Source organism: Aspergillus udagawae (assembly GCF_001078395.1).
Source record: "Aspergillus udagawae IFM 46973 DNA, scaffold_2, whole genome shotgun sequence".
Taxonomy (NCBI): Eukaryota; Fungi; Ascomycota; class Eurotiomycetes; order Eurotiales; family Aspergillaceae; genus Aspergillus; species Aspergillus udagawae.
Genome location: NW_025091265.1, coordinates 2,026,974 through 2,039,262, shown reverse-complemented (window position 1 = coordinate 2,039,262; position 12,289 = coordinate 2,026,974). Strand labels below are relative to the sequence as shown.

The window sequence follows — 12,289 nt, the reverse complement described above, 5'->3', positions numbered from 1 at the left end:
GTCCTGTCCAGCATACCAGAGGCGGAGGCTACTGTTTTGAGAAGAAATCCTCCTGGGCAGCAGTGGAAGCAACAATATCCGGATTTGATCCCAGCAACATTCTTGCTTCAGAGGGAGGTGAAAGATGATTACTATCATTGCTTTGGGGCTGGATCGTCTCATCATGTGTTGTTTCATTGTATGCTTCACCTTTGCATCTGACACCAGATATTTCTAATGGCGAAGCATGCTTGAATAACTTGCATTGGGGCCGGATGCCTAGGAGGCATTCTGTTTCTCCACTGTATCATGCTGGGGCTGGGAATGTTTATCATGTTGTTACTCGGCGTGGTTGCTGATGGGGCGAAGCCAGCAAAGCCACTGTGAAGGGGCCGCTTGGTCTATTAGCTTCAGGATATAACTACCTCTCACCAGTTATGCATCTCTTTCTTTTCTTTGATATTTCACTCTGAAGGATTCTGCCAAAGTTGGCACAACCCAGAGCGTCGGACTTGCGTGGTTTATCTTGGGCTGATTTGTCCATCTTCAGTCTGCTCGGTGGGCTTCTGCTCGTCTTTCTTTCTTCCTTTTCGACACTCTTTTCATCAAGCACTTTCCGTCTCAATTCGCTCAATACAAGATGCTCAAATCCCTCGTGTTCAGCCTGATGGCTGTCCAGGCCGCAATGGGCTCCAGATTTGCCATGTACATCGATCAGTAAGAGGCCTACCTAGACTTCCTGCAATCAACGCAGGAAGAAATTGACGAAATGAGACTAACAATTCAGGTACCACACTGTTGATCTCCCGGGTAGCGACCAGACCCAGGCCATCACCCATGCCATCATGGCTTTCGCCCCATCTAAGCAGTTCAACACCGACTCCTCGTTCACTCCTTTTGAGACTGTCGAGACGATGCGTAAGCGCTTCGGCCCCGACACCAAGGTCATGATCGCCATTGGTGGATGGGGTGATACCGCTGGCTTCTCCGACGGGGCCAAAGATGAAGCCTCTCGAACCCGGTATGCGAAGAATGTTGCAACGATGATCAACAATCTGGGCTTCGACGGTGTTGGTAAGTTTGAAATCGTGGGCTGAGAAGCTACACCCACATGAATATTCAACGCTCACACTAGCTGATGGTAGATATCGACTGGGAATACCCCGGTGGCAATGGGGAGGATTACAAGAAAACTCCAAACTCCCAGAAAACCGGCGAGATCGAGGCGTATCCGCTCTTCCTGCAGGCTATCCGCGACGCCATTGGCAAGGACAAGATCCTGTCCGTTGCAGTCCCCGGCAAACGCGGCGACATGATTGCTTTCACAAAGGAGCAAGGACCCAAGATCTGGTCGTCTGTCGACATGGTCAACGTCATGTCGTACGACTTGATGAACCGCCGCGACAACGTGACAAACCACCACACCAGCGTGGCCGGCTCCTTGGATACCATCAAGGCGTACAAGGAGATCGGTCTCGACACGGCGAAAATGAATCTGGGATTCGCGTACTATGCCAAGTGGTTCACGACTGATCCGAACAGCGACTGCGCCGAGCACCCGATCGGATGTGCCGTCGTGACGCTGGAGAACCCCGATGGATCGGACACGGGCAAATCTGGCGCCCTGACCTTCGAGAAGAGCACCATGGCGTCTCCCCCGGATAATCTGAAGACTTCCACGGATGGAACCTGTGGTTATGCCAAGGGGACGAAGTGTCCGTCTGGTTCGTGCTGCAGTCAGTATGGAAACTGGTATGTTTGTTTTCTCTACTCAACTCTACTAAGACGCTTCTGGGCTTGACTAATCCGAACAGCGGCACCGGCGACGACTTCTGCCAGGCAGGCTGTCTCTCCGACTATGGCGAGTGCAAGGGCATTTCCGTCACCGATTCCTGGCGACGCGCTCTCAAGGACGGCAAGATGGATGAGCAGTTAGGCGGACAGTACTACTGGGACAGCACGGTCAATCTCTTCTGGACCTGGGATACCCCTGAGATAATCGATCGCAAGTTCAAGGACATTGTGGCAGCGGAGAAGCTGGGTGGTGTCATGGCTTGGAGCCTGGGAGAGGATACTCTGAACTGGGAGCATCTCAAGGAGATGCAGAAGGGGCTTGTGCAGTAGTCGGTACTTCATACTTTGGGGGAAGGGGTATAGCCATGGTTCAGGGTTAATACCCTTAGAATCTGATTGCGCTTTAAATCGTATTGATCTCTGTCCGTAGTAGATAGATCGTCCGTCGAATTAGTTGTCGTCGTATGTCCGAAGCAGGTAGAAAGAATTGACCAATCCGGTGGCGGAATGCGGCACGGGGCCTGGACGGTGGCCGCCATTCCATCCGCAAACATCAAATGATGCAGAGACCAGCACCACGCCTTCCATCGCTTTTAGCAATTTAAGAGGACATGAACCTCAAGGCAAGCAACATGTTGCATATACATCTCTCTGCACAGCAACCACGCTGCAACGATGAGACTCGTCTACCTCCTTCTCCCCTTGTGCCTGGGGCTACCAATCACCGTTCCCGTCGAAGGCACGGAAGTATACCAGCTCCAACACCAACTCCAACACCCTGAATATCACCAACAACAACAGCAACAGACAATCCTTGCACAAAACCACTCAGAGGAAAACCGATCACAAATCCAACCTAGCTCTAGTTCCCATGGCTCATTCATCAACCTCAACCTCAACCTCCGCAAGCTCAAGCTCAATCCCAACCACCAGTCCAAAACCAACAACAACGATACCAACCAACCCACCGACAAAATCCTCCAAGCATACCTCCACACCCTCCACACCTCCCACCTCTGCGCCCACGCCCTCTCGCAACACGGCCCCGAGCTCCTAGTCCTCGCGCTCTTCTCCCTCCTCCCCGTCACCCTCTGCATCCTCGCCATCGCAGAGCGCATCGCCCGCTCCTGGACCGTAGAGGCGTATCCCGAGCGCGGGCGCGACAGGCGCCGGTTTTTGGGTCGAGAGCGGCGATGTCTGATGCAGGCGAGGAGGGAGAGGGAGAAGCGGGCTGTGCTGGAAAGGGGGTGGTGGATTGCGGAGCGGAAGCGTTGATGACAGTTCAATTCAATCGTCTTTGAGTTTTTGATCTGATCTGGTGGAGGCCGCGGATAGGGAAGACGAAGAAGCTTGCAGATGCGTCTCAGTTCTTCTCGCCGTCTCTACGAGGGAGAGTGGTGCGCTGCCCTGACGCGATTGGTTTTGCTGAGGGCGACGCTGCTCGAATGTGGGGCAGATTAATCGGATTCTTTACTTGTGATGCAAGTCGCATTATTTGTGATTGTGATGCGGTGGTTCGTGGATCGGACCGACCGAGGATCAGGATGGCTGGCCCATCTTGATTATCCCGCTCAGAGTTGAGTGAGATCTGATATGAAGACGGAATATCAGACGACGAACTTATTTACAGTCTATTGTATGTATAATACAGTCTGGATAATATACCTAATATACCCATGCGACGGTTAAACCCGGCATAACCGACCATTCTGATCTGGCAGCCCATCCTCACTCCCCACAGCAGTAGGGGCATAGAACAATCCAAACGGATCATACCGCTGCTTCAGCGTATACAGCCGCGCATAGTTCTCGCCATAAAACGCCTGCTGGAAGATTGGCTCGAGGATGTCCGCCTCCGACATGTAGGCGCCTGCATCAGGGCAGGTAGCTCGCCATTGGCCCAGCACATGGTTGCTGAAGTAATTCATGGTATCCAGAATCTCCGCGTTGGTGGCATTGCTGGCCCAGCTGGTCGAGGTGATGGCGTGCAGGAGGGCGTTGCGGAAGGCCGGGTTCGCAGAGCTGGCCGGGTAGCCGTCCGGCAGCTCGGCTTTGAGGTTGAAGGCGAGCAGGGGAAATCCAGCCTCGACGGTGGACTTGAGCGTTTCAAAGGTGGTGTTGAGGAGAGCGGCGTTCTCCCAGTTCGCACGGGGGAAGAGCCGCGAGCCGGTCATCATCGTCGACGAGGCGACCGTCTCCAGGGGGAAGCCGGCCTGCCAGGCGTCGTAGAAGTTGTCGTAGTAGGTCGAATTGGGGGTATAGGTGATACCGAGCTCCTCGAGCTGGTCGTACCAGGGCCTCATAAGAGAGTTGAACTCCGCGACGGTGTGGTTGACGGCGAAGTAGGGGTTCATCAGGAACATGAAGGACTCGGTCCCTGTGGCCATGACCCAGAAATAGGCGTAGGTGCCTGCGTCAGCGTTGACGGCCAACCGGTCAAAGTAGGCGCGCACGCCTGCCCAGAACGCGTCGACGGAGACGTTGGTGCCAGTCGAGAATGAACCGGTCGACACGGTGGCGCCGACCTTGGGGTGGACGCGCGAAATGATAGAGGTGACCACACCATAGGTGCCTACTACCTTAGTATGGGAAACTCTTCCAGGAGACGGGACAGGACGTACCTCCACCACCTCCACGCAAAGCCCAGAACAGGTCGGGATCAGTCTCCTCGGTCACGGTGACGAAGCGACCATTGGCAAGAACCACCTCCAGGGCCAGGACTTGGTCCGCAGCCAAGCCGTAGATGCTGGACAAGGGGGAGTGACCACCACCGAGGACGTACCCACCGGCCACGCCAACAGTCTATCGTTCTGTCAATGACGGGTTACAGGGAGCCATGAATGAGCTTACCTTGCCTTCGCCACCAACGGCAGTGAACCCGAATTTCTTAGCCTTGCTGTAGATCTCAAACGCCTGAACCCCGGCCCCCATCTTGACAGCGGGACCGCTGTAGCGAGAGCTTTTGTAGTTTTCAATGTACTCAATATCTTTGAGGTTGTGGGTCCAGATGCCCAGGGCACCGGCACCGGTGGACTTGCCGTTGAAGTCGTGGCCGGTGTTCTTGACGACCAGACGGATGCCAGTGTTGCGCGCAAAGTTGACAGCCAGCTGGATCTGAGCCACATTGCTCACATTGACCGCGTAACTGCTGTAACCACCAACTGTGCAGTTGCCAGAGGGGTCGTCAGTAGGCAGACAGGTTCTGCCCTCAACCTGTGCCCTCGTACAATGGCCACATAATCGATGCGGGATCAGCAGCACTGCCCAATCAGCCAGGGCTCATTGTTGGAACGACAGAACTTACTGCATGTACGAGTTGGTCCAATGTGACTTGACGGTCTCACATTCCACCGCATCGTACTCGGGCCATGAGGAATAACAAGAAGCAGCCAGAGGGACGGTTTTGACAAGTGCACCGCCCAGAAGTAGGTCAAACAGCTCCCAGGTTCCACTTGGACGGCCATAGATTATCGTCTGGGAAGATCTTGCAGAACTTGACACCGCGAGCGGTTAGATTAGCCGAGACAGAAGCATTGTTACCAAACGCAAAGAGCTGGGTCTGGTTCGAATGGTGGAGCTGATGTTGGCCAGCACTGCATCTGTCAGCTGCAGAGTCTCTGCGGGGAAGAGAGACGCCCCCGCAGTTGTCGAGTTGGAGGACACGGACTGAGCAGCGACAAGTGTGGCATTGGATTCGGCCGTACAGAAGTTACGGAGGGCAAGACCCACAATGAGGATGGCTGTGAGGGAGAACGGCTGACGGGGAGCCATCTTTTGGAGCGAATGACCGGAAGGTCAGCCACGGCTGACCAAGTCAGGGATGAAAGACTGGTATTTAAAGACTGGGATGATGCTCAACCATTCAACAGAGAGTGTTTAGGCACACCGGATAAACTCTGCATGAAGTATCTATGCCGTGTCAGCCATCACTATGGAATCGTTTCCAAGTAGGGAGACCTTGGTCAGGAGTAGTGTGCAGCATGGCTGGACTAGTTCAGAAATTGACCAGTGAGATCAATGCTCGAGTCATGTTATTGATTCTGACAGGCAGCAGGGATGTAGGTTCGTTAGTAGATAGATAAATAGATACTCAAGAAGTGCTTAGAAGTTGAGAAGAGATGAAATTGTTCCCGACCCTCAGTCGATGGTGATGCGCTTCACGCCTCAGGCCACAAGCCAAAGCTTTAATGCCTCACTTGTAGCGTTTGGTAAACTCCGGAGTAAATGAGATAAATAGTCACAGTGTCTGCTCCTCGCTGTCCTCTTCGTCGATATCTTCCAGTGCAGTTTAATCGTACACCTCCATCGAGGGAGGAGAGAGCCTTCTATGTCACTACCGCAGCGCTCAACCTTTTCACCGACTTTGTCGTCCTCTCCGTCCCCATAACTGCCGTCTGCATCATTCCCTGCTTTGATAGGGCGTAAGGGCTCTGGCAGCATCACCCGGCCGAAAAGGACTCTATCTAATTGGAGTGATTCAACCTGGAATATCAGTTTCCGTATCACCGCGATGAAGTTCAAGTTGCCGATTGCTGCATTCGCCCCTCCATCAAAGCTATTCTCGGCAAATACCTCATCTCCTCGGCACCTCCAAGGGCGGCTCGTCCAAGTATGAGCCACGAACAGCTGGAGCCGCCGGTGCTAGTCAGGTTTAAGCTTCTCTCGGACCAAGTCCGTCTGTGGCACGGACGACAGGTTCGACCTGGCGGATCCGTACTAGGCAAGACGGACGAAATCTCGGTCGCGAGCTGCACAATTACACTAGACACCAGACCCGGAGATAGTACGGAGTACCAGCGTTAGCAGCGATGGAGTAGTGGAGATTATTCACACGAGTGGCGTGTCGGTGCGGCATAAAACAAGGGAAGAAGAGAACCTCATATCGCACTCGCGCGAGAGGAAAACTGCACGAATCGACATCCTTGTCTAGATTCTCTTCTCGTTCGTCGATGTATATATGAAGATAATATGCCATACTACAATGTCTGCATTATAAAATGGCTACACAGGATCCCAGCCGAGTTACTGCCGATAAGTGCGGGGTCATGGAGTGCTGCTGGTGATAAAAGTCGCACAGAGCCCCTCATCGCTGATCTTTCCAACTCACCTCCTTCTGCCACCAAATAGGAAAGATATCGAAAATGGCCAAGACGTATCAGTTGCCATTCAAGGTATGCGGCACTATCAAATCAGCAGCTTGCAATGGCTAACGTTCTTCAGCTTCAAGACCCCAGTCTTCTCCGTTTCGACTCCTTTGTCGGAGACGAATGGGTTCAGGCCAAAAGTGGGAAACGATTCGAAGTCGTTGGTAGGAACAAACCGTTATCCTCTTATTGAACCTACAGTAACATCAGCATAGACCCCGGCACCGACACACCCTGGGCCAGTTGCCCTGCTAATGGCGTGGAAGACGTGGATCGCGCTGTCCAGGCCGCCCACGCCGCGTTCGAAACCTACAAGAAGACCAACCCCCGGCAGCGTGCCCAATGGCTCATGAAATGGGACGCTCTCATCCGGGAGGCGCGGTCCGACCTCGCCCAGATCCTCACTCACGAGACGGGGAAACCCCTCGCCGAATCGTATGGGGAGATCGACTACGCCACGGGCTTCACCTGGTGGTTTGCTGGTGAGGCGGAGCGCATCCACGGCACGGTCAGCGTGCCCTCGGCGCCCAACCGGCGCGTCTTCACAGTCAAGCAGCCCATCGGTGTGGCCGCGGCCTTGGTCCCCTGGAACTTCCCCATTGCCATGGTCCTGCGCAAAGCAGGCGCCGCCTTCGCAGCCGGCTGCACAATGATCGTCAAACCTAGCCCGGAAACTCCCATCACCACACTTGTGCTGGCGCACCTAGCGCAACGCGCAGGTTTCCCAGCAGGCGTGTTCAATGTACTGACCACCGACCTGGAAAATACGCCGCCGCTCAGCGAGGCGCTTTGCAAACATCCGCTCGTCAAAAAGGTAACCTTTACGGGATCCACGCGCGTCGGCAAGCTGATCGCTGCGCACTGCGCTGAGGGGTTGAAGAAGGTGACACTCGAGCTCGGCGGAAACTGCCCCTTCATCGTGTTCGACGATGCGAACCTCGACCAGGCACTGGACCAGCTGATGGCGCTGAAATGGCGGCATGCAGGCCAGGCATGCATCACCGCCAACCGTGTATACGTGCAGGCGGGGATCTATGATAAATTCGCACAGATGCTCAAGGAACGCACAGAGAAGTTGGTCGTCGGCCACGGCGCGCACGAGGGCACCACCATGGGCCCCGTCACGACACCGCGGGGCCTGGACAAGGCGCAGGCGCAGGTCGAGGATGCGCGCCGGCTAGGGGCGGACGTGATCCTCGGCGGCGGACCAGTCTCTGGGCAGAGAGGGTACTTCTTCCAGCCAACCATCCTGACGGGGATGAGGGAGGAGATGCTGGTGTCGCGCGAGGAGACGTTTGCGCCCATTGCGGCGCTCTACCGGTTTGAGACGGAGGAGGAGGCCGTGCGCATGGCCAACAATACAAGCATGGGACTGGCCAGCTACGCGTTCACCAAGAATATTGACCGTATGTGGCGGATGTTGGAGAATCTTGAGGCGGGCATGATTGGCATGAACACCGGCAACGCGTCGGCAGCAGAGTCGCCGTTTGGCGGCATCAAGGAGTCGGGATACGGCAAGGAGAGTGGGAAAGAGGTGGCTGTCAACGAGTATCTGATCACGAAGACTGGAACCCTGACTATTGAGGGGCAGTACTAGCAGATTGTTGTATCTTTTTGAACGTGAGTCAATTTGCTATCTCTCCGGATGCCAACTTTGCATGTGACAATCGGTAAAGAAGCGACTCCAGCCAAGTATCTACGATCCAAACGGTAGGAATAATAATAAAATACTCCGTAGAAGATGACACGATATCGTGCTCTTCTCCAAAAGAGCTCTTGTATAAACAACTCAGTCAATAGATCACGTACCAACCAGACGCGGACTGCTCGTGGAAGATTCCCCTTTGCGTATTCTAAACGAGCGACCGAGTAGTTATGCATAATGCACACGGACCCCTCTTCATATGATGCTTATTCTCGGAGAGCTCTTTCAGAATTGAGTAAAGTAGCCTTAGAAGAAACAACAATAATACTCCGTAATAAACAACGATTAGACTATCTGCAGGCTACACCACTCTCTCCACAATAATGGCCGAATATGTTACAACGTCCGCAGCCGGTCGCATCGTCGAGTCTTCCACTTTGAGAGTGTGAGACGAGAGATCGTTTAGTTCTCCTATTCAATAATAATCATGATGCAGAGAAATTGGAGAAATTGAAATCATCGTCATCTACCTCCAGTTGTTGGTCGGATATTTCCGCTCAGTCGTCTGCCGTCTTTTTAACGATCAACTAGACTATTTCTAGACTATCTCTCGTCCACGAGATGCGAAACTTGCACGACAGACTCCGCTACAGCGTGATCGTCGATTGCCTAATCGAGTAAGCATCCGCTCTTGCTCTCCTCTGCTTTCTCTCTCTCTCTCTCTCACTACAGACTCCGGGGCGATCGTAGCGATCGTAGCCTTGTCTTGTTCTGCATCGCTATTATTAAATTGACTCGAGCCCCTTGTTTTACTTTATTCATCCTTCTTGGTTATTTCTGTCTTTTGACGTCGTTCCTGCATTGTTATCTTGTTGACTCTTCTTTCATGACGCATTAGCCTTCATTGTTTGGTTGGTCTACATAAACGAGGCGGACTTCTCTCTTCATTTCCATTTCCTTTCCTTCTTCTCCTCTCATAATAATGGATAACGATACCCTCGACTCCCTGCGACACCTCATCCAATGTCACCCTCTCATCGATAATCATGCGCACAACATCCTCGACAAGGCTTCGGCCTGCAATTACGCTAAATATCCCTTTGAGCAGATCACCTCTGAAGCTCAAGGGATAGCTCTACAGAATGCCACTTCTACACTGCCGCTTCACCGGGCGGCCTCCCAGCTTGCTGTCCTATACGGCTGCCCCTCGTCCGACTGGGAGCAAGTCAAGGCGGCCCGGCAGGGATGGGTGGAGCGTGACTACGACGGCTTGATCCGCCGGTGCCTGCAAGGGACCCATACCTTGCTTCTGGACGACCTCCTCACCGACCAGGACATCGAGCCGTACCAATGGCACGATCAATTCACTGCGTCCGCGACCAAGCGCATTGTGCGCATTGAGGTCTTGGCGGCGCGGATGCTGGCGACCGTGATGCGCGGCTCTGGCATTCCCGAGGCCGGAGACGTGTCTGCCCTTCAGAGTCGGTTTCTGGCGTTCCGCGATGGCTTTAGCAGGATGGTCTCGGAGGCTATCGAAGACCCCGCAGTGGTGGGGTTCAAATCGGTCATCTGTTACCGGACCGGGTTGAACGTCCAGCCAACGGATGAAGACGCAGGCGTTCTGTTGCAATCGTTTGCTCGCACCATCCGCGCCTCAGAGGCCGAATATCGGGTCGAGGACAAGCCCCTGAACGATTGGCTTGTGCGTCAGACCCTCGACCTGCTCCAAGCCGCCAAATCCGGCAGCAAAAACTGTAAAAACAAGCCGTTGCAGCTCCATACTGGTCTCGGCGATAACGACATCAGTCTGGTGCTAGCCAACCCAGCCTACTTGCAACCGCTGATTGCGCGATATCCCAAGGTTGACTTTGTGCTGCTGCACTCCTCCTATCCGTACACGCGTGAGGCGGGCTATCTGGCCTGTGTCTATCCCAATGTTTATCTCGATCTCGGGGAGGTCTTCCCCATGGTCAGTCGGGATGCGGAGGAGTCCATCGTTCGGGACAGCTTGGACATTGTCCCGACCAAGCGACTCCTCTGGAGTACGGACGGCCACTTTTTCCCGGAAACATTCTACCTAGGCAATAAGCAGTTCCGCGAAGTATTAGAAAAGGTATGTCCCGTCGTTGCTTCTATGGTGTTACCAGCCGTTCTGATTGTCTCGCAGGTCTTTGTAGACTACGTCCGTCAAGGAGACTGGACGGTCACCCAAGCAAAGGAAGCAGCGGCGGATATCCTTTTCCACAACTCCAACCGTCTCTACGACCTGAACGAGCAGCCGTCGTTCGACCAAATATCCAAGCAAATCACCATCCCCTCCACCCACGCTCTGGACATGTTCATGCGGTGTAATCCCGACGTCAAGTATGTGTGGATGCAATGGGTCGACTACACCGCAACGACCCGCCTACGGATCTTCCCCATTCTAGAATTCGCCAAAATCGTGCGCAAGCAGCGTCGCATTGGAATCAGTCTCTGCGTCTTCTGGATGTTGCAGGACGACTCCATGACCCCCGAAGGCACGACAACCGGCCAATTCTACATGGAACCCGACCTGACCAGCCTCAGCCCCAACGTCGGCCTCGACTCCAGAAGCGCCACCGTCATGACCTTCTGGCGATCCGAGGAAAACACACCCCTCGAGGGCTGTCCTCGGACCGCACTCCAAAACATCGTGCACAAACTGCACACTGACCACGGCATCGCCGTTACCTGCGGCTTCGAAATTGAAGTTGTCTTCCTTCGCGCCGACACCGACCCCTCCACCGGCGAAACCCGGTATCTCCCCGCGGTAACCAACCACTCCTGGTCCCAAATGACCAGCGACACGCGCCGCATGCTACCCCTTCTCGAAGAGGTCGCCGACACCCTGGCGGCCATCGGCATCCCCCTCGAACAATTCCACTCCGAGTCCGCCCCGGGCCAATTCGAATTCGTCCTCCCGCGCAACAGCCCCTTAGCCGCCGTCGACACCCTCCTCAAAGCCCGCCAAGTCGTCATCCACATCGCCGAGCGCCACGGCCTCCGTGCAACCCTCCACCCGCGACCCCTCCCGAACGTCGCAGGCACCGCCTCCCACGCACACGTCTCCATCTCCCCATCCACAAACGAGGACGCCTTCCTCGCCGGCGTGCTGGCGCACTTCCCGGCCCTGCTGGCCTGCACCCTCGCCCAAGACACCAGCTACGACCGCGTGAAATCCGGCCTCTGGGCAGGCAGCGAGTGGGTCGCATGGGGCACGCAGAACCGCGAATCCCCTATCCGAAAGATTGAGCCCGGACACTGGGAACTCAAGTCCCTCGATGGCCTGGCGAACATGTACCTCGCCATGGCGGCCTTCCTGGCAGCCGGGTACCTAGGCCTGGAGAACAAGACTCCTCTCACGGTGAAGGACTGTCTCTGTATGTTACTTTCCTGCCTTCCCACCACATGAAAATGCGTAATGTGATACTGACGATAGCAAGACGACGCGGAGACCCTCACCGACGCACAACGACAGGACCTCGGCATCACGACTCGGCTGCCTAAAACTCTCGCGGAGAGTCTGGATGCGCTCGAGTCTGATCATGCACTTCAGGAACTGCTCGGTCCGATCCTGGTTCGCAACTACGTGATTGTCAAGCGGGCCGAGGCCAAGAAGCTGGCTGCTATGGGCGACGAGGAGCGGAGGAAGTGGCTGGTAGAGCGGTATTGATTATGTCCTCTTCACAGAATTGCAATCCCTACT

General features: G+C 54.7%; 5 protein-coding genes across 5 annotated transcripts; 4 read left to right on the top strand and 1 right to left on the bottom strand.

The window, feature by feature from the left end:
* Positions 1-619: 619 nt before the first annotated feature.
* On the top strand, positions 620-2,103 carry Aud_003027 (chitinase-3-like protein 2; the record flags this gene model as incomplete). The annotated part of the gene is made up of 4 exons (XM_043287984.1): positions 620-696; positions 767-1,053; positions 1,125-1,731; positions 1,794-2,103. The coding sequence occupies 4 exons, from the start codon at positions 620-622 to the stop codon at positions 2,101-2,103; spliced, it is 1,281 nt and encodes a 426-aa protein (XP_043143919.1).
* Positions 2,104-2,448: 345 nt separating this feature from the next.
* Positions 2,449-3,048, top strand: Aud_003026 (uncharacterized protein; the record flags this gene model as incomplete). The annotated part of the gene is made up of 1 exon (XM_043287983.1): positions 2,449-3,048. One exon carries the CDS (start codon positions 2,449-2,451, stop codon positions 3,046-3,048), a length of 600 nt encoding a protein of 199 aa, XP_043143918.1.
* A 410-nt stretch (positions 3,049-3,458) lies between these two features.
* Aud_003025 (uncharacterized protein) lies at positions 3,459-5,544 on the bottom strand (the record flags this gene model as incomplete). Its single annotated transcript, XM_043287982.1, has 5 exons — positions 3,459-4,345; positions 4,395-4,575; positions 4,624-4,975; positions 5,078-5,247; positions 5,314-5,544. 5 exons carry the CDS (start codon positions 5,542-5,544, stop codon positions 3,459-3,461), a joined length of 1,821 nt encoding a protein of 606 aa, XP_043143917.1.
* Positions 5,545-6,914: 1,370 nt separating this feature from the next.
* Positions 6,915-8,514, top strand: Aud_003024 (NAD-dependent succinate-semialdehyde dehydrogenase; the record flags this gene model as incomplete). The annotated part of the gene is made up of 3 exons (XM_043287981.1): positions 6,915-6,944; positions 6,994-7,081; positions 7,133-8,514. 3 exons carry the CDS (start codon positions 6,915-6,917, stop codon positions 8,512-8,514), a joined length of 1,500 nt encoding a protein of 499 aa, XP_043143916.1.
* Positions 8,515-9,544: 1,030 nt separating this feature from the next.
* On the top strand, positions 9,545-12,256 carry fluG (extracellular developmental signal biosynthesis protein FluG; the record flags this gene model as incomplete). Its single annotated transcript, XM_043287980.1, has 3 exons — positions 9,545-10,675; positions 10,730-11,963; positions 12,027-12,256. 3 exons carry the CDS (start codon positions 9,545-9,547, stop codon positions 12,254-12,256), a joined length of 2,595 nt encoding a protein of 864 aa, XP_043143915.1.
* Positions 12,257-12,289: the final 33 nt, after the last annotated feature.